The sequence below is a fragment of the Beta vulgaris genome, chromosome 4 (genome assembly GCF_026745355.1).
Source record: "Beta vulgaris subsp. vulgaris cultivar EL10 chromosome 4, EL10.2, whole genome shotgun sequence".
In the NCBI taxonomy this organism is placed as follows: domain Eukaryota; kingdom Viridiplantae; phylum Streptophyta; class Magnoliopsida; order Caryophyllales; family Amaranthaceae; genus Beta; species Beta vulgaris.
Genome location: NC_079205.1, coordinates 5,248,959 through 5,267,359, shown reverse-complemented (window position 1 = coordinate 5,267,359; position 18,401 = coordinate 5,248,959). Strand labels below are relative to the sequence as shown.

General features: G+C 35.7%; 1 protein-coding gene across 5 annotated transcripts; it reads left to right on the top strand.

The window, feature by feature from the left end:
- The first annotated feature begins 3,364 nt into the window (after window positions 1–3,364).
- Window positions 3,365–11,184, top strand: LOC104907044 (FHA domain-containing protein DDL). 5 transcript variants are annotated; one of them, XM_057393899.1, is made up of 12 exons: window positions 3,383–3,716; window positions 4,061–4,532; window positions 4,575–4,678; window positions 6,683–6,711; window positions 6,848–6,914; window positions 7,106–7,163; window positions 8,682–8,774; window positions 9,831–9,945; window positions 10,022–10,069; window positions 10,485–10,530; window positions 10,617–10,687; window positions 10,828–11,184. In XM_057393899.1, exons 2-12 carry the CDS (start codon window positions 4,061–4,063, stop codon window positions 10,865–10,867), a joined length of 1,143 nt encoding a protein of 380 aa, XP_057249882.1. In that variant the 5' UTR covers window positions 3,383–3,716; the 3' UTR covers window positions 10,868–11,184. The 5 variants fall into 5 exon arrangements, with proteins under 5 accessions (XP_057249884.1, XP_048498625.1, XP_057249882.1 ...); XM_010695899.4 differs by having other exon boundaries at window positions 3,383–3,660; window positions 4,061–4,678; XM_048642665.2 differs by having other exon boundaries at window positions 3,384–3,716; window positions 4,061–4,678.
- Window positions 11,185–18,401: the final 7,217 nt, after the last annotated feature.

Here is an 18,401-nt window from a genome sequence, read left to right as displayed (position 1 = left end):
TCTTTTGAACTGACTATTTTGCCCCCCTTCCCTTTCTAAATTACAAAAGAATCTCAATACCAAAATGGGATCAAACAAAGCCACCGTAAATTAATTTCAACAATCACTCAGAAATCACTTATATGAGGAAACTTTACAAATCACTCATAGAATTGATAAAATCACGTTGTAAAAATCACACAAATCACTCAAATGATCAGGAAACTTTACAAAAACTAAAAATTAACTTATAAACTAAAACTAATATACTAGGACGTCAATACATACAAAAACATTCACAAAATTCACTTACAAATCATTGTTCTCAATAACCATTCAATTACATACTCACAAAAATTACCTAAAAACAAATCTGAGAAAAACATAAGATTTTGACAGTGATATCACACTTCGTCCATCAGCGATTTGCGAACTTTCAAACAGGTACATAATTCTTTTAATCTTCAAAGTTATTTCACATTAGTCGACTGTTATGTACTTGAAAAAATGGAGATAATAGAAATTAGTTGAAAAGGGCTTTATATAATTAGACTTAAATTTGATTCATTTTCATATAAAATCTGAAAACAAGATGTGTATGAATTTTGATTCATTTACGACACTGATGAAAAAGTTACAAATTTAGTTCTTTTTTTAAAATTCCAATATAAATTTTTTCCCAGAACTTTTGCAAAATATCCATGTTTATAAATAAATTTTGAAAAACAAAACAATATCAAACCTTTTTGCGAACAACTTTTGCAAAAATCCATTTTCAGAAAAAAAAAAATTTACATACATCAATTTGCAAAATCAGATTTTGTATGAAAATTTTAAAACATCATTTCACCTATAATTGAAACTCAAATTGTTAAAATTCTAGAAAAGGAGAAAAATAAAAAATGACCATTTTATGCAAAATCAGATTGTGTATAAAAAATTTAAAATTCTTTCAAATATAATTGAAACTCAAAGTGTTAAAATTTAGAAAAGAGAAAAATTAAAATGACCATTTTATGCAAAATCAGATTGTGTATGGAAAATTTAAAATTTCATTTCAAATATAATTGAAACTCAAAGTGTGAACATTTAAAATGATGAGATTTTTTAAATATCAATTTGTGAAATCAGAATTTAGAAGTTAGACAAGGAAAAAAATTGAAATTGTCTTATACTTTTCGGTTACAATTTTGGAATCATAGAGAAATTACTGAAATCCATATCAAAAAACTATTATAAATTACAAAAATGAATAAAACCCAAAAAAGAACATGACGATATTTAGCAAAGAATATCATACTGATTATAAAAGAACATGCGCATATAATAACTTGAGAAACAAAAAACCATTCAAAATCACAAAAATGAATAACAACATAAAAAGAACATGAAAGAATCTTATTCACAAAATGGAGGTGAACTTAAATACTAACTTGTATTTTCAGTTTGTTTACTACTTAATATTAGGCCTAAAAATATCATCGCACGCATCGCGTGCACAAAAGGCTAGTACGTAAGTGAAAGGGGGAGGAAGATGATGTCCCCTCTTAAAAAGTCTAATATAACCTTAACGAATTTTAATTGTCATATATATTAAATATTTTTTTTTGTTCCTCCTACTTGCCATATATATTGAATAAGTTAATTAATAACAAAATTGAATTTGAAATTTCAATTAAATATTAAATTAAGGAGAATGATTTTCTCTTCTTACCTATGTGTGAAAAACTCTATTAAAATATTAAAATGATAATATAACTTGATTGACACAATTAGGAGAAAAAATAAAAATTTGAATTTCATATTAATAATTATCCTCATAATATTTCAAACCTAAATGTTGATTATTCTTCAGTAATCTCTATTATATAAATCAAACTTTTTTCGACGATTGAACCCGATACACAAATTTTCCACTTTATTTGAGCACAAACTTTCTTCTACTGTATATTTCTTTCTCTCGATAATATATTTGAATAATGATGAACAAACAACTAAAAAAAACCAATAAAGCATTGATTTAAGAAAAACATAGATAAAAAATTAATAATAATTATAAATATATTTTCAAATCAAATTATTTGTAACACTGATTAATAGCTAATTGAGAAAATCAAAAAAAAATGCTAGTACTCCCTTAATAGATCCTCTTGGATTAATTTTCCCTTCCATTTTTACCTCTTAGTGATTCCTATAATTCCATGCATATCACATGGCCTAATAGTAATAACTAATTGGTGATGGTAATGATAACCACAATAATAGTAGGAGTATAGTATATGATAATTATAATTAAAAAATACATAATCATGTTTTTAGCAATATTTTGGAGAACTTGCACAAATATTTGAATTAAACTTTAAGTTTTGTAACATGCTTGTTGAAATATGGTTTATACATATAAAAAAAACGGAATTAAAATAACAAGTCTATTAGGTTGAAATTGAATTGGGTTCGCTACAACAAAGTATATTGTATATTGGTTTGGTTTAAAATTAGGACGTGTTGAATTTCGATCATGTTAGAAGCAAGTTGGATAAACAAACATGAGCTAAATCATGTTAGAAGCAAGTTGAATAAACAAAAAATTAGAAACTTAGATCAAGTTAGAATAAAGGTCAATTTATTTAATCAGATGTTGTGTTATCAACTTATCATGGGTTGAGTGTGGGTTGAAAATTGAGATTGTTTAGTCAATTCAATTTTAGTTGATCGTGGATCAATTTGGATTTGGTTGAACAAATTGCATGTCCAATCAAGTATTGTCATAATCATGTTGGTTAGATTAATTTACAAAACATTCAAAAACGGTAGTACATTTTGTAGATAAAAGGCGATGAAAGTCTTCAACAGTCGCGAAGTTTTAACCAACAAAACTACTCGTCTCCATTAATACAATTTTTTCTTTGTTTTTATTGTAAGATTGTTTCGTAGATATATTATATAAAATCATGTTCAGAAGTTTTTTTTTTATAATGGAAATGTTTTGTTGGTATAATAATATGCACACACTTAGTGCTCTTTTGGTTGACAGAATTTTATGTAAGCAATTGAAATTCTCACAATTTTCTCATTTGGGAAGTTGTTTGGGGAGTTGAGAAAATGGATGCAATGAAAATTCATTAGAAAAATGAAATTCCCACAAATGTGAGAGTTTAATTACCCACCCGACCACCCCCTCCATAGTCAATCAAAATTCATAAGAATTGCAAATTTTTTAATGTCACCCAAACAAATTTAAGTAACTTTCTAGAAATTAAAAATAATTTTCTAAGAAATAAAACTTCCTAGAGAAATTAATTTTTTATGTACTTAAATTCTTAAATTATTTATGATGAAAATACTTGAAAAGTTGAGAGGTGTACATAATTTTTCTCACTCCTTCAGGCTTCAACTGAGAAAGTAACAAATTCAATAATCCATTTTTTCGTAAAAATAAAAAAAAAAACATTTTGTAACAAAGAGGGAAGGATGAAGAAGAAAAAAGTAATTTCTAACCCTAACCCTCAAATTTAATTTACATCTCTCTAAAAATTAATCGATTCCATAGTTTTCTATCTAACAAATCGACAATTCATCACATACAAATATACAATTTCGGATTTCCAGCATCAAATTACCATTTTCTGAATTTGAGGAGCAGATAATAACAGTGACCGAAAATAAATCAAAGGATTGAAGGTAAATTCATCTTCTTTCAACGACATTGGAAACTTTGATCTTCCAAAATCAAGAAGGTTTGTTTAAGACTAATTTTACCATAAATTTTATGATTAAAACTTGTAGTATACACTTAGCTGAGTAAGAATTCAAAATTAATTTGTTGATTTTTTCTTGTTACATTTTTATTTCACTGGTTAGCTAAAGAAATTTAGCTAATGGGGTTCAGTTGAATCGTTTAAATGATATTAGCTAATGATTATTCTTTGTTTTATTGATATTCTTCACTTTTTGTGTAATAATTTTTGCTGCAAATGAATTAATACTGCTGCAAGCTCTTGAATAATTTTTGGGGGGATGATGTTTGCAATCAACTTTGAGAATTATCCCACATATTGGTAAATTTTGTTATGGTGTGTAGATGAGTCCTTCAGTGGCTCGGAGATCTCCAAAAGGGCACCATTCGTCCCGGCGGTCCGTTTCCCCGGAGAGAAATCATGGTGAGCCTCGCAGAAGAGGGAGATCACCTGCTGCAATCTCTCGTAGTAGTCGGAGCCCGTCATGTAGGGAAAGATCCCCAGTTAGTCATAAAAGCTCTCATAGGGATAGGGGTGGTTCTGCAGTGAGGGAGAGGCATTCAGGCCGAGTTAAGTCACCGAAACGAAAGAAATCGAGCTCTCCTGTGCCGAGGTCTCCATCACCTAGGACTAAACGGTTAAGGAGAGCTCAGGCTGACTATGATGAGGAAGCTTTAGAGAGGGAACATGAAAGCAAACATAGAAAAGGAAGTGATAAGTCTAAACATGAGAGAGTCCATAAGGAAAGGGATTTTGAGAAGGAAGTTTCAAAGGGTAGAAGAGAGCGGAAGTCTGAAAAAGAAAGAGATAGAGGACAACCCAGAGATGGAGATGGTGCAGGTGGTGCCTCTTCTAGACCAAGACATCGTCGATCTGAGTCACCATTGGATCATCATCGCCACCGCGGCAGACACCATTCACGATCACCTCCACCGGCTTCTCGCTCCAGAGCCCGTGATGAGGTGTCTGGTGATATCCAAACCCTTACTTTGTTTTACTTTTTGGCTAAATGTCTGATCATGTTTTCTTTTTCTTTCGTTCTACTTAATTGGAATATGAATGTGTTAATAACATTGACCTTGTATCCATTAATATGAGACGCCCTTTTGGTCCACTTATATTCTGTTACAATCGGTAATTGGTTGGGGAAAATTCTCATGTGGCCTGTGGGTAATTGTTGATTGGAGTTAGCAATCATAACTTATTCATGAGCTACCTAGGTAATTTAGCCCTATCATATTTATATAATATGTTCATCACATATGTCTATGGCTTTATGTTTAACTGTTTGTTTCGTATTGCTGTCTAAAGGCACACTCTCTTAACATGTGATGATAGGCTTATTGTTTGCCATATGAGAAGAGAACAGCGATTTCCATGCTAATGTGGTTGATGTTAGAATTGATGAAACTGAGATGTTAGAATTGATGAAACTGAGATGTTAGAATTGATGAAACTGAGATGTTAGAATTGAAATAAATGTTTAATAGTTCAAAACTGAAAGTGCATGATGTAAGTGTGTTATTGCAAATTTCATATCTTCTCCATCATTCCCACACCACCACTTCTCAAAATAGCCAGAAATAATACTTCCTTGATGGACGGTATCTTAGGAGGCCCATTTGATACTTAACAGAGAACGAGATGAAATACGTTCCCATGTGATTGAGGAAAGAGAGAGAATAGTTATGCCAAGGAAGATATGTTATGCTCCCTTCGTCTTTTTTTAGTTGCTACATTTACTTATCACACAGACCACGGAAACATGTGGGGACCATTGATAAGTAGAGCAATAAAGCATAGAGTAGTTGTCTTTTTGTGTGATGAAGACAAAAATAAGGGTATAAAGGTAAATAATATGTGGGTATGATGTACTAAAAGTAGAAATATTTGGCAAATGTAGCAACTAAAAAGAGACATCTCTAAATGGTAAAATGTAGCAATTAAAAAACGATGGAGGGAGTAACTATTTTGAAACATCCAAATATAGGAAAGTGTTGAAACTATAAAATAGGGAGATATAGAATATCTAATGGTGCCTGGTAGTAGAATTAAATATTAATTTTACGACTCGTTTGGCAAGCAATAGTAGAAGTTGGTAATAAAAATGAATATTATTATAATTTGCTAGAAATTTTTCATGTCAATATTTATGGTAATGAAAATCCGTCCCTAAACACGTATTTAGGTTCAAAAATTTTGGATTACCACTTAATTAGTGTTTGGGGATGGATTTTCATTACCATGGATACTGGAATGAGCTTTTTAACAGAAGGGATGGTGATAAACCTTTTTTAAGAATAGACATGTTTTGGACAGACAAGCATTATCATGGTCATGAGTCATGACATAAGACTGCCTTTACAAACAATAAAACTACTATCGTTAATGCCAATTTATTACTCCCTCTAAAACGGGTTGTATAGATTACTATTCAAAATAAGTAATACTTCATCCGTTTTTTTTACTTGCAACGTCTGGGTTTGCACAAGGACCAAGGAGAGGAGAGAGATATGAAAAGAGAATCCCATGTGCTAGGAGAGCGAAAGATATAATATATTGTTAAAAATAGAAACGTTGCAAGTAATAGAGAATCGCCAAGTAAGAAAAATGGAGGTAGTCTACTACAGCTATTCCATGAATGCAACTGCTACCTAAGATCGTTGTCACAGGCTCAGCAGATTAACTTAATGTATCATCACTTTTAACTTCTATTGTAGATAATGAAGTATCTCTCAGATGAAGATATATCATAGCAGATTCTTTTAGGTCCTTTTGTTGTTTTAGTTGTGTTGGTCATTTTGTGTCCTTACTCACTTGGATGGTTCATGGTTGGGACGGTAGTTGTGTGGGTCATCCTTTTAGCTCCCACTTTGCTGATAAAGCTGCATTGTTTTTCATTTATTCGTGGAAGTTGTTAGTGATGCTTTGCTCTATATCTGAAATTCTTTTGATTTTTATTACAGGATGAAGCATCCAGAGGAGCTGCACACCTGTGAGTATTATAATAAAAGTTAATTTAAATACCCCCCCCCCCCCCCCCCAAAAAAAAAAAAAGCTCCTATATCCTTTGTTGGTACCAATTTTTATTCCTTTCCTTTACCTTTTCTTCACCTTTTTTGCTTGAGCAGAGATGATGGTAGTGATTCCCTAGCAATGATGGAAGCTACTGAGCAGGCGTTGGAAACGAAACAAAAGGTAGACTTTGCACAGACTTTGATATATGCTTTATTCTCTTCATGGATTATCTCCCCTGTTTGGTTATATGCTGAAAGTTCCTTTCGGATACTTGATGCAATAAACCTGGTATTTGATCTTATTAGTATTAAGCTGTATGATTATTTGTTTAGATTTGCTGCTTCAGTGCTAAAATTTAATGTTGTATTCAGCAAAAACCTTCGTTTGCACTATCAGGAAAGCTTGCGGAAGAAACCAATCGAGTAAGAGGTAATTGTCAATCCCTTTCTTTGGTGTATGTCCTCTGTGAAAGCTTTATTACCCATTGCTCACCATGTTCTTAAGAATTGGCACAGAACAGAAGATCTTATAAGCCTTGTAAATAGTATATCACCATTCAGGACATAGTTTGTTTGTTGAAAATTGAAATCTGATTGCCAGACCTCAATCAAGAGGTTTCGAAGGATAAAAAGAAATAATGATTTAGAAGAATGACAAAAGATGGTAATATGGAGTTTCCACATTTGAACATGGTTTCTCCGTTTCTCTTTCTGAAGTTCAAGAGAGATTGTGTACATCTTAGCCCATCATGAATCTCCCAAAACTTGATGCATTGTCGTTTTTAAGTTGATAGTATGATTTTGTCACCATTAAGTGGAGCAAGATTTTCTTTCAAATTAATTTTTGTACCACAAATCTGTGTTCTTTTGGGGGAGGAATTAGGGAAGTGAATTTTATGTGAAAACTTTGATTTGACATTTTAGAGCTGTGTTTATACAATTGGAACATAATGTATCAGTTATTAGGTAAATTAGATCTTGAAAAATCTAATTCCTATATGTAGTCGTAATGATTTAGTGAATTAGTCCATAGTGGGATTCTATGGGGACCTCTTTCCGATGTCTGTAGTTTGCCAATACTTGTCTAGTCCACTGAACCAAAACTCTTGTTCATGGAGGATGTATAGGGTTAGCAGATTCGTTCAAGATGTTAGCACCATCGATGAGCTGCAGAGAAATGCATCATGGTGGCAGTTGCAGAAGCATTCTATGTTGCCTTGTTTGCTTATGTGCACAGGGACACATTAATAATTTAGTCCACTGATCCAAAACACTTGCTCATGGAGGTTATAAAGGGTTAGGAGATTCATCGGATGTTCTAGCATCTGCTGCTAGTTACACTAAACTAATAGTAATTAGTTTGGCTGTTGATAAACAAACAAAACGTGTACTCTTGGTAAATTCAGGGCTGGAGTAGATACTTAGAAAAGGGACTTCACCAACATTTGGATTTGTGGATTTTATCTAGAAAGGTCTTGGTTTGGTACTGTGTCATGTTCCTATACCAGGGGGAGCAGTGGACCAGGACTTAAATAGTTAAATACTTAACATGTAGGAAATGAGTATATTAGAAGGAAATTCAATGCTTTTGGTTTTGAGAATCAGAGTTATTAACATCCTATTATCATATCTGTACTATAAAAGACAGGAGATGTGCATGTCAGCATGTGTGTGACACGATGAGGTATATATGAAACCTTTATTTTGAATCATGAGTTATGCCTTTTCTAGTCAGTGTCTGCCAATATATATTCAAGCTTCTTTTCCTCAGCAAGGCACCTATAGCTTAACTTCAATTTTCTTATCAGCTGATGAATGACACTGTGGTAGTCGTTACTCTGCATTAACTGAATCTTACGATATCTCTTTTACTCGAACTTCTTATCTTCAGCAAAACACCTACTGCTTAACTTCAACTTTATTTATAATATCATGATTATTCTGGCAGGTATTACTCTTCTTTTCACTGAACCACCTGATGCTCGGCAACCTAATGTAAGATGGCGCTTGTATGTTTTCAAGGGCGGTGAAGTGTTAAATGGTAGGTTAGAGAGTGCTCTTCAGGCTATTCTAGCTTTGTTAGAGGTTATTGTGGTTTAGCTATCGTATGTGCTTATTCCAATCCAATCTGTTTCATAATTGTTCTTACTTTCACTCTTTATGTCAGGTCTTTTAAAATGGGACTTCATTGTAACAACGACAACAAGTCAACAATATTAGAGCCTTAATGGCTTAATCCCAAAAAGATTCCTCATGGATTAGGATTAGAGCTATGAAACACTAACCAGATCCAAACCTGAGGAGGACCACTCAGTTCGGAACCCAAAAGATTGTGATCGGAAGCTTACTTTCCCCCCGACCCAAAAAATTGTGACTCAAACTGCACCTGACTCGAGGAGCACCTGACCGTTTTCAATCAACAACTAGGCTCCCGTCTCAAAGTCGTATCCATCCTGAGGTAGATCCAAGACCTGATTAAACCCGACTATGACCCGTTCTTGAAAGAAGCTTGGTATGCTTGAGTATTTAGAAAAAAAGTGTCTGTATTTGTGACAAGTCCATATAACTTTTTTTTCTTAGCCCACTTAAAGGATTTGCTATTCTTTTTGGATGGTCCCTTTTTCGTGTTCGGAGATGTGAGTTTCCCTACTTTGTGATCCCTTCCTCTATTATTTGGTTGTTTAAACATATTTCAGAAGTGAAATACTTAGGTACGAATAGAATGTAGTATTGGTGAAGAAAACATGCTTGGAATATGACCTGGCAGATATACATGTATATGAGAATAGGCTGTGTTAGATTCCTGGTAGCTTATAAAGTGAACTGTGGAAAGAGCTATGCTTAGAATGAAAACTAAATAAGGCCAGAAAAACTGAAGTATAAGGTTGTAGGATCTGCTAGCTTCTTTTCGTGGTTTGGATTCTTTGCTGATATGTGCTTTATCGGCAGTAAATTCTACTAGGACTTTTGAAAAGATCTACATTATTCTCTTATTCTGGCATGAGTTCCTATGTTTACTAAGTGGTTCACCATAAAAACCAATGCTTCATTTCTGTAATATTGGATCCCTTGTGTATGTCTTTTTTTATATTTACAGAGCCACTTTATGTGCATCGTCAGAGTTGTTACCTATTTGGAAGAGAGAGAAGGGTAGCTGATATCCCTACAGATCATCCATCTTGTAGCAAACAACATGCAGTCCTTCAATACCGGTGAGTTTATTACGAGGAGCTTTTTTCCCTACTTATCGGTTGGCAACTTTCTATGACAAATTCTACTTTTGGGCAGGCAAGTGGAAAAAGAGAAACCTGATGGGATGATGTCAAAGGAAGTAAGGTAAATCACATACCTCATCTGCACTTGTCCTTGAAGTTTTAATCACTTCGTTGTTAGACTCTCCAAAAATAACAACCGACTTTCCATTTATTCAATGTTTTTAGAAAATTTTGCAATTTTCCATATGATTTCTTTTCTAGTTTGTTCCTCTGTGTTATTTGTCATTTCTTTGGCTGAACGCATGCATTAATCTGATGAAATATGTCTCCAGAAAGGAGCGTCAACTTTTTGATCAAATGCTCGGTAGTTCCATTTTTGAAGAAAGAATTCATTGTAATTATAAGACATATGCTGATTGATAATTTCTTGTAACAGTGGAAGGAGTTGAACTTTAGAATTTACTGTTTGTACTTCTCAATATGAGTGAAAATATATGAAACTTGTCTTTTTAAGATCTAACCTTTTTATGCAATAGGCCATACTTGATGGACCTTGGAAGCACAAATAAGACCTTCGTTAATGTAAGCCAGTCATTCCATACCGTTTGGTATTGAACTGACATGAAAATGTTTGCTAGATGGCTTGACTCCACCTGTTGCATTCACAGGACAATGCTATTGAACCACAGCGTTATTATGAGCTCTTTGAGAAGGATACCATAAGATTTGGCAATAGCAGGTAAGCTTCCATCACTTTGTAATTTTGGTTTCAAGAGCAACCATTTCCAGTAATCCCCTGCATCATTCATTTCTCATCTCAATGTTATGGACTTCCTGGGAAAATGTTTGTTTCATAATTCAATATCTGCATTTCTACAGTCGAGAATACGTGCTACTACACGAAAACTCCAATACCTAATCTGCCTCAGCTCCTAAAGTCCGAGTTGACCACCGATTACAAGAGTTATTGTGGGTTCTTCATCCTGCAAATATCTGTTGTGGAATTGGCCCATGTTACCAATCGCTCCCTGGAGTCATTTTGAGAGAGGACGTCTATCTTTGTAACTTAGATTATTTACAGCCTTGCTTTTGTTGTCTCCTGTAGTTATTGAATAGGTTAGTGTTAGTTCTTATCTAGTTTTTGAAATATATTGTGGCCTTCTATTTTGGAAGTTGTTCCTTGTACTCTGGCTTGTGATTTTGATCGAATGGAAGTTACTACTATTGTGCAGTCCAGCGCATGTTTTGAGTGATCGGAGGATTACTTTCGTCATGTTTTTCATGGATCATTATGAGTTGGAACTTGGAACCATGTTCATTATAAAATATAAACCCGTGTGTAGACACCTGACCTCCGCTGCTCCACGATGGCCTTTCTCCTCCTCGTACTCCATCAAAAATTTCCAGGGTTTTTAAAATGCGCTAATGGTGTTAATTCCAACTTTACTTTCGGAAATCGCCTCATCATCTCAATATTGTTCCTTCAACAACACTCCTCTCTGCTCTCGTCACCGGAGCCTCGATAACTTTTTCGGCATATGTTCTAGAAGAAGGTCCTTGTTCTCTTCATTGAATTGTGTGTTGCCGTAAATTGTAGATCTGTTGCATGAAAGAGGTGGAGGTTGAATGCGAATACGAATATGAATGTTGCTTTTAGGAGAAATTGCGGGTTGTGGTGGTGTGGTGATCTTCAAAGTTTTGGTTACAATTTTCTTTCTCCTCCTTTTCTTCTTTTTCTACTCAATCGGTACCTTAACTCCAAAATGATCCAATGATAATGACATGAAGACATGTTATAATGACATGAAGATAAGTTATAATGACACAAATAAAACTTGACACGAAGGCAAGTTACAAAGGCATGTTATAATGACATGTTTTTATATATATATATTTATATATATATATATTTATAATATATATATATAATATATATATATATATATATATATATATATATATATATATATATATATATGTTATAATGATATGAAAACAAGTTATAATGACACAAATTGAACTTATAATGACATAAATTATACTTTTAATGACACATAATTCATTGATGATATGAAAACAAGTTATAATGACATAAATTGAATTTATAATGACATGAAAATAAGTTATAATGAAATAAATTGAACTTATAATGACATGAAGACAAATTAGGCTCTATCATGTTCAACTAATTTAAACCTATTTTAGAAAAAGTAAGATAAAATAAGATAAGATAAGAGAAACTATATTCATGGTATCTATGACAAAGAAGGGGTGTGCCAAACGAAGATTAAAGATGTAGAGGAAGAGGTTGAACGTTATTTTGATAATATTTTTATCTCGTTTGTTCCTTCGACAGATAGCCTTCAAGAAGTTCTTCAGCATGTGGGGTCTTCTGTGACCCAGGAGTATAATGATATTCTCCTTCAGCTAGCCATACTCAAAGGAGGAGATTCATGCCGTGTTGTGTTAGATGCATCCCTGCAAGGCTCCGGGGCCTGATGGTATGCATGCTATATTCTATCGGAGGTTTTGACATATCATTGGAGATGAGCGAGGTATTTGATTATGTGAGTAGTTTTTTACATAATTTTTCTTGCCCAGGGAAGATAAATTGTACTAATATTGCTCTTATTCCAAAAGTTAAATCTCCCAATGTTGTTTCTGAGTTCAGGCGTATTAGTCTCTATAATGTATTATATAAAATAGCTTCTAAAGCTATTGTTCTTAGGCTTAAACAATTTCTCCCTCATATTGTAACTAAAAATCAATGTGCTTTTATACCAGAGAAAATGATCTCTGATAAGTCTCTTATAGCTCTGGAAATATTTCATTCTATGAAAAAGAGAAATAATAGTAGGAAAGGCTTAATTGCTATGAAGCTGGATATGAGCAAAGGCTACGATCTTATGGAGTGGGGTATTCTCAAGAAACTTCTGTTGACGATGGGTTTTGATGGAAGATGGGTGAATCTAATTATGAGCTGTGTTTCATCTGTTTTGTACTCTTTTATTATCAATGGAAGATTATGTGATTTTGTGTGCATATCTAGAGGTTTGTGATAGGGTGATCCTCTTTGTCCCTTCCTATTATCTTGGTTGGCGATGCCTTTTTTTAGATGATCTAACAGAAGGTGAATGTTAGAGAACTTCATGGTGCTAAAGCTAGCCGAAATGCTCTAGAAATCTCTCATCTTCTTTTTGCAGATGACAGTCTTCTCTTTACGAGGGCTAACTGACAAGAATGCAGAATTATAGTTGATATTCTCAACAAATATGAAACAACATTCCGACAGAAAATTAACAACGAAAAGTCAGTGGTGTCTTTTAGTAAAGGTGTAAGGTGTGAGAAAAAAAGAAGAGTTTATTTATATTCTCCATATGAGGCGGGTTAATAAGCATCACAAATATCTTGGCATTCCTACCATTTGTGGTAGATCAAAAAGTTGGTGGTCAGATACCTTTTAGAATGTGAAAGAAATTGATGGGATGGAAAGAAAACTTGTTATCTAGAGCAGACAAGGAAGTTCTTATCCAAAACTGTTATCCAAGCTCTTCCTACTTATCTGATGGGTGTTTATAAGTTTCTTGCTGCTGTTATCCAAGAAATTCGTTCTGCAATGGCTCGCTTTTGAAGGGGGGGGGGGGGGGAAGGGGGACGAGAGAAAGATGCATTGGTTGAGTTGGGAGAAACTATGCAAACCAAAATGTATAGGAGGATTAGGTTTCAAGGACCTAAGGGTGTTTAATAATGCTTTGTTGGGGAAACAAGTTTGGCGCTTATCACATTACAAAAACTCTCTGTTGAGTCGTGTTATGAATGCTAAATACTATCCACAAGGTGACATTTTTCAAGCACGATTAGGGTACTTGAATAGCTATTCATGGCGTATAGTATTTGGAGTGCACAAAGTTTGGTGACATAAGGCATAATTTGGAGGGTGGGAGATGGAAAATCGATTGACTTGTGGAGTGACCCATGGGTTGGTGACGAAGATGGAAGATTTATTAGGAGTGAGCGTGTTGCGGGTTTGGAGGTTGTGGGTGACTTAATTGGTGACGAAAGAAAGGAATGAAGAGTTGATATGATTGAGAGACACTTTGATCAGAGAGATCAAAGGTGCATTTTAGCAATTCCCTTGAGTTCAAGAAGCATTCAAGATGAGTTAACATGAGCATATTCTAAAGATCACTCTACTCGATGAAAACCACTTACATGCTAGGAAAAAGGGGTAATTTGGATGATTTTCATAGAGCATGGGGTATGTACCAATTCTCTTCATGCGTTTGACCCAAAGTTCGGCGTTTCTTGTGGAGGGTATGTACCAATTCTCTTCATGCGTGAGCAGCCCTCAAAAGACGACATTTGATGGATGATGATTGCTTCCCGAGATGTTCGAGTGAGGGGGAATCTGGCCAACACGTCTTCTTCGGTTGTGCTCACGCAAAACAGTTTTGGGACTCGTATGGGGTGCAAAGAGATGGTGAGGGGTGTTGTAGGCGAGGAAATGGTAGACTTGATGGTGAGATGGAATGACCTTGACAAAAAGATGGTGCAATAAGGTTGTTATCTTATGTGGAATTTGTGGACAAAAATTAACAAAATTGTGTTTCGAATTGCTCACAACCCCCTGATGTAGTTGCACAACGTGTGGGGAAGCAGGTTGAATTCAACGAGTATACTACTCGTATTTATGGTGGTCATATGCAACGAGTGATGGCAAGTTCGTCTTGTTGGTTGGCGCCTCCAAATGGAATTGTCAAACTGAACTTAGACGCAAGTATTGGCGAAGATGGATGGATCGGGTTTGGGGTCTTGGCTCGTGACTCGAGTGGTATGATCATGCTTTCGGCTGCGAGAAGTGTCAAAGAATATTGGCCTCCTAAGGTAGTTGAGTGTAAAGCAGTTCATATGGCAATTCGGTTCGCAAAGTCGCATGCGAGATGCAGTATGCAGTGATTGAATCTGACTCACATATTGTGACTACAAGATTGTCAAAGCGGCCTTTTTCTTTTGGGATTTAGACTCAATGCTTGGTGATGTTCTCGGTATGTGTAGGGATTTTACTTCTATTAACTTTATGCATGTCAAGAGAGTGAGAATACGGTTGCCCGCAATCTTGCTAGAGTGCCTTTTGGTGTTGAACAGTGTTCGGAGAATCATTGTCCTAAAGTTGTAGCTCTGTATATACTCATGAACACTTTATATCTTGATTAATGCATTTCTCTTTTTCCCTCAATAAAAAAAGAAAGATAAGTTCAGATAAGATAAGATAAGATTAAATACGATAAGATGATTGTTCAACTAATTATAACTTATTTCAGAAAATATAAGATAAGATAAGATAAATTCAGATAAGATAAGATAAGAATGACCTGCACATAGGCGGGGACGGTTCACGGGCTCGGCCTGCGGGCTTGGGGAAATGTCGGGCCGGGCCGAGCCCAAACCTGTGAGTGGTGGGTCATATCGGACCGTGCCTGGAATTTCCATATTTTGTCCACAGGATCGCGGGCTGGGCTCGTGCTTCCTATGGGCCTGGCCCGTGTTTTATGTTGTTTTTTTTTGGATTTTTCACAGTTTTAGGCTAAAAAACAAAGGAAAGGGTGTTCGGCCCACGGGATATTTAGGCAGGCTTGTACCGCTGTGGGCCTGAAATAAAATTTCTTGACCGTGACAGGCCCACGACCCACGTAGCGGACAACGGGCCAGGCCTCGATCGGGCTCGTGCCAGGCCAGGCCCAAATTATGTCGGGCTGGCCCGACCCGCGTGTTGGCCCGACCCATGCCCGGCCGACCACCTCTAGATAAGAAAAGTATGCACTTTATTTTGCGTAAATTAGAACTTCTTGAAAATTTTGTTTTTTTTTTGTATACTCAATAGGTTCGTTATCTACCTACCAGTGAATAGAAGTAGACATTAATAACTAGTAAAATCAAACTCAACTGTTAATATTTTTCGATTGTCTGTTTGAATCGAGTAGCTATGTACCCTATTGATGTATGTATCAATAATCTAATCCATCCACTACATATAAAGAACAAAGAACGAATTTACTTATTTTGCTAAGTTGACTTCCACTATCCGTTTATATCTAGGGTGAAAGTTCAGTGTGCGGTTTGGATTAGGGCATAATCCAATTCGATCTAAACAGAATTTGGATTTCAATTTTTCAATCTGAATCCAAACCAATTAGGGTTTGAATCCGATTTGATCCAATACGAATTTTCAAACTCTAGATTGGATTCGATCCAAAAATCCGATTTTTTAAAACCCTAGTCGTTTTTCGATGAAATAAATTAAGCACAACTACAACCTAGTAGATTTAGAAATGAGAAATTAAGTGCAGTTAGTGTTTTAGGGGAAGGGTTGAACTGCTATGTGTATTGGGTTATGGAGTAGGTTTTTTTAATAAAAAAATCAATTAAGCACTTAAACCCAATCCAGATACATAATACAAAGCATATTACTATTCAGTTATATTGAAATTTTGGATCCAATTACCCTCAATCCAACCCGATTCGATATGAAAATCCAACTTTTCAAAAAAAAAAAATCTCAATCCGAACACAGTTCGAATCTGATCCAAATTACTAATTCGAATTGGAATGGATTTTATCCGAATAATTTTCACCTCTAATAACGGCTATCATAATTGAGTGGACAAAGTTTTTCACACGTCATTCACATATCACACTTAATTACCAAAAGTTACACCTTCCTTTTTAAAGTATATTTATATTAGAGTATAATTCTAAAAAAATGGATACCATCTAACTTAATCGATCATTTTAGAAGTAAGAACTAAGAACTGGTTAAGAGTCTCTCCCTCGCTAGGGTTTGAGTGTTTTACCCGATAGTTCGTGCAGTTCACCCTCTACTGAGGCCAGATCACAGTCGTCATGGCTGATGATATTATTGCTAGATGTTCGAAATTAAAAATTACTGAGGATGAAGAAACAATAGTGACGATTGATGATGATATGGATGAAACTAGGGCATCGAATATTTCTCTCTCTATTGTGGGAAGGGTTTTATCGAAGCGCCCATACAATTTCGAGGCTTTCAAACGGACCATGAATCAAATTTGGATGATATCAAAACATGCCCTATTCAGGGCTATTGGCAATGGATTTTTTATTATTCAATTCGTCTCGCAACGAGATAGGGAAAAAGTCCTCGATGGTAGGCCTTGGACTTTTGATCAGTCATTGGTGTTGTTGGACGAAATCAAGGCAGGAGTTCAACCCTCGGATATTGTTCTGAATCATAGTCCGTTTTGGCTCCGGTTATACAACCTCCCGTTGGAGAGCAGATCAGCAAAACATGTGCGCTCCTTTGCGCAAAATCTAGGGGAGGTTCTAGATATTGATCATGATGGGGTGGAATGGGATAAAACGGCCCGAGTCAAGGTGTCTATGGACGTAACCAGACCACTACGAAGAGTTCTTCGGTTTCGTAATAGGCAGGGGCAAATTGCCATGGTGGAGATTAAATATGAGCGTCTTCCCACGTTCTGTTATGTCTGCGGGATCCTGGCCCATATTGAAAGGGATTGTGCTGAAGCCACGGAGGAAGAGCGGAGTATGGAACATCAGTGGGGCTCATGGCTTAGGGCATCTCCGCGACGGGGGCGTCTCAAAATGCAGGAGGAAACAAAAGCTTTTCTAAGCTGCTGTAGGGCTCTTCAGTTCGAAAGTCCCATGAAGAAGGATGCGTCTGCAGCCATGCAGGGTGAAGAGGGTGTGGCAGGGTCTATTGGCAAATCTTTAATGAAGGGGAATGTGCATGGTGGGAGTACGGTGGCTGGGGAAATGGATGTGTGGGGTGTTGATGTGGCGGGCGAAGGTGTACAAGGCAGGATGGATAATGTGGGGCAGGAGGGGGATGCCAGGTGGACCTCTCATCAATTGGGGGATTGTGCCAATCATGATGCTGTACCGGTGGGGGACATGACAAATCATTCTCCTGTTATGTCCCCTCCCATTAATGAGGAGAGCAATTTCCCACCACAAAGTGGGACCCTGGCTAGTGAGGTATTTAATTCTGATTTCCCTTCCTCCCAGGTTAGCACTTTATTTAATATTGGTGTTGGTAATGTTGTGGGGACTGAATCTCGAAAATTGAAAAAGGGTCGAAATATTAAGAGAGTGGTGCCAAAAAATCAGAACTCTATGGAGATTGATGGTTTTTCAACAAAGAAACGTAAGCAGGAGGAGATGGTTAGTCATATGGCGATGGATGAAATGGTAGGTGAGGGCAAATGCACGAAGCTTGAAGAGGCAGATGTTGTAGGGTCTGTCAAAGTAGCGGAGGTTGGGTGTATCCAACCCCGCGAAGAGCCATGAATATATTAAGTTGGAACTGTCAAGGATTGGGCCATCCTCGGACAGTCAATTCTCTTCGCATGTGGTGTTGGAGAGACAGGCCTAACATCGTTTTTGTAATGGAAACG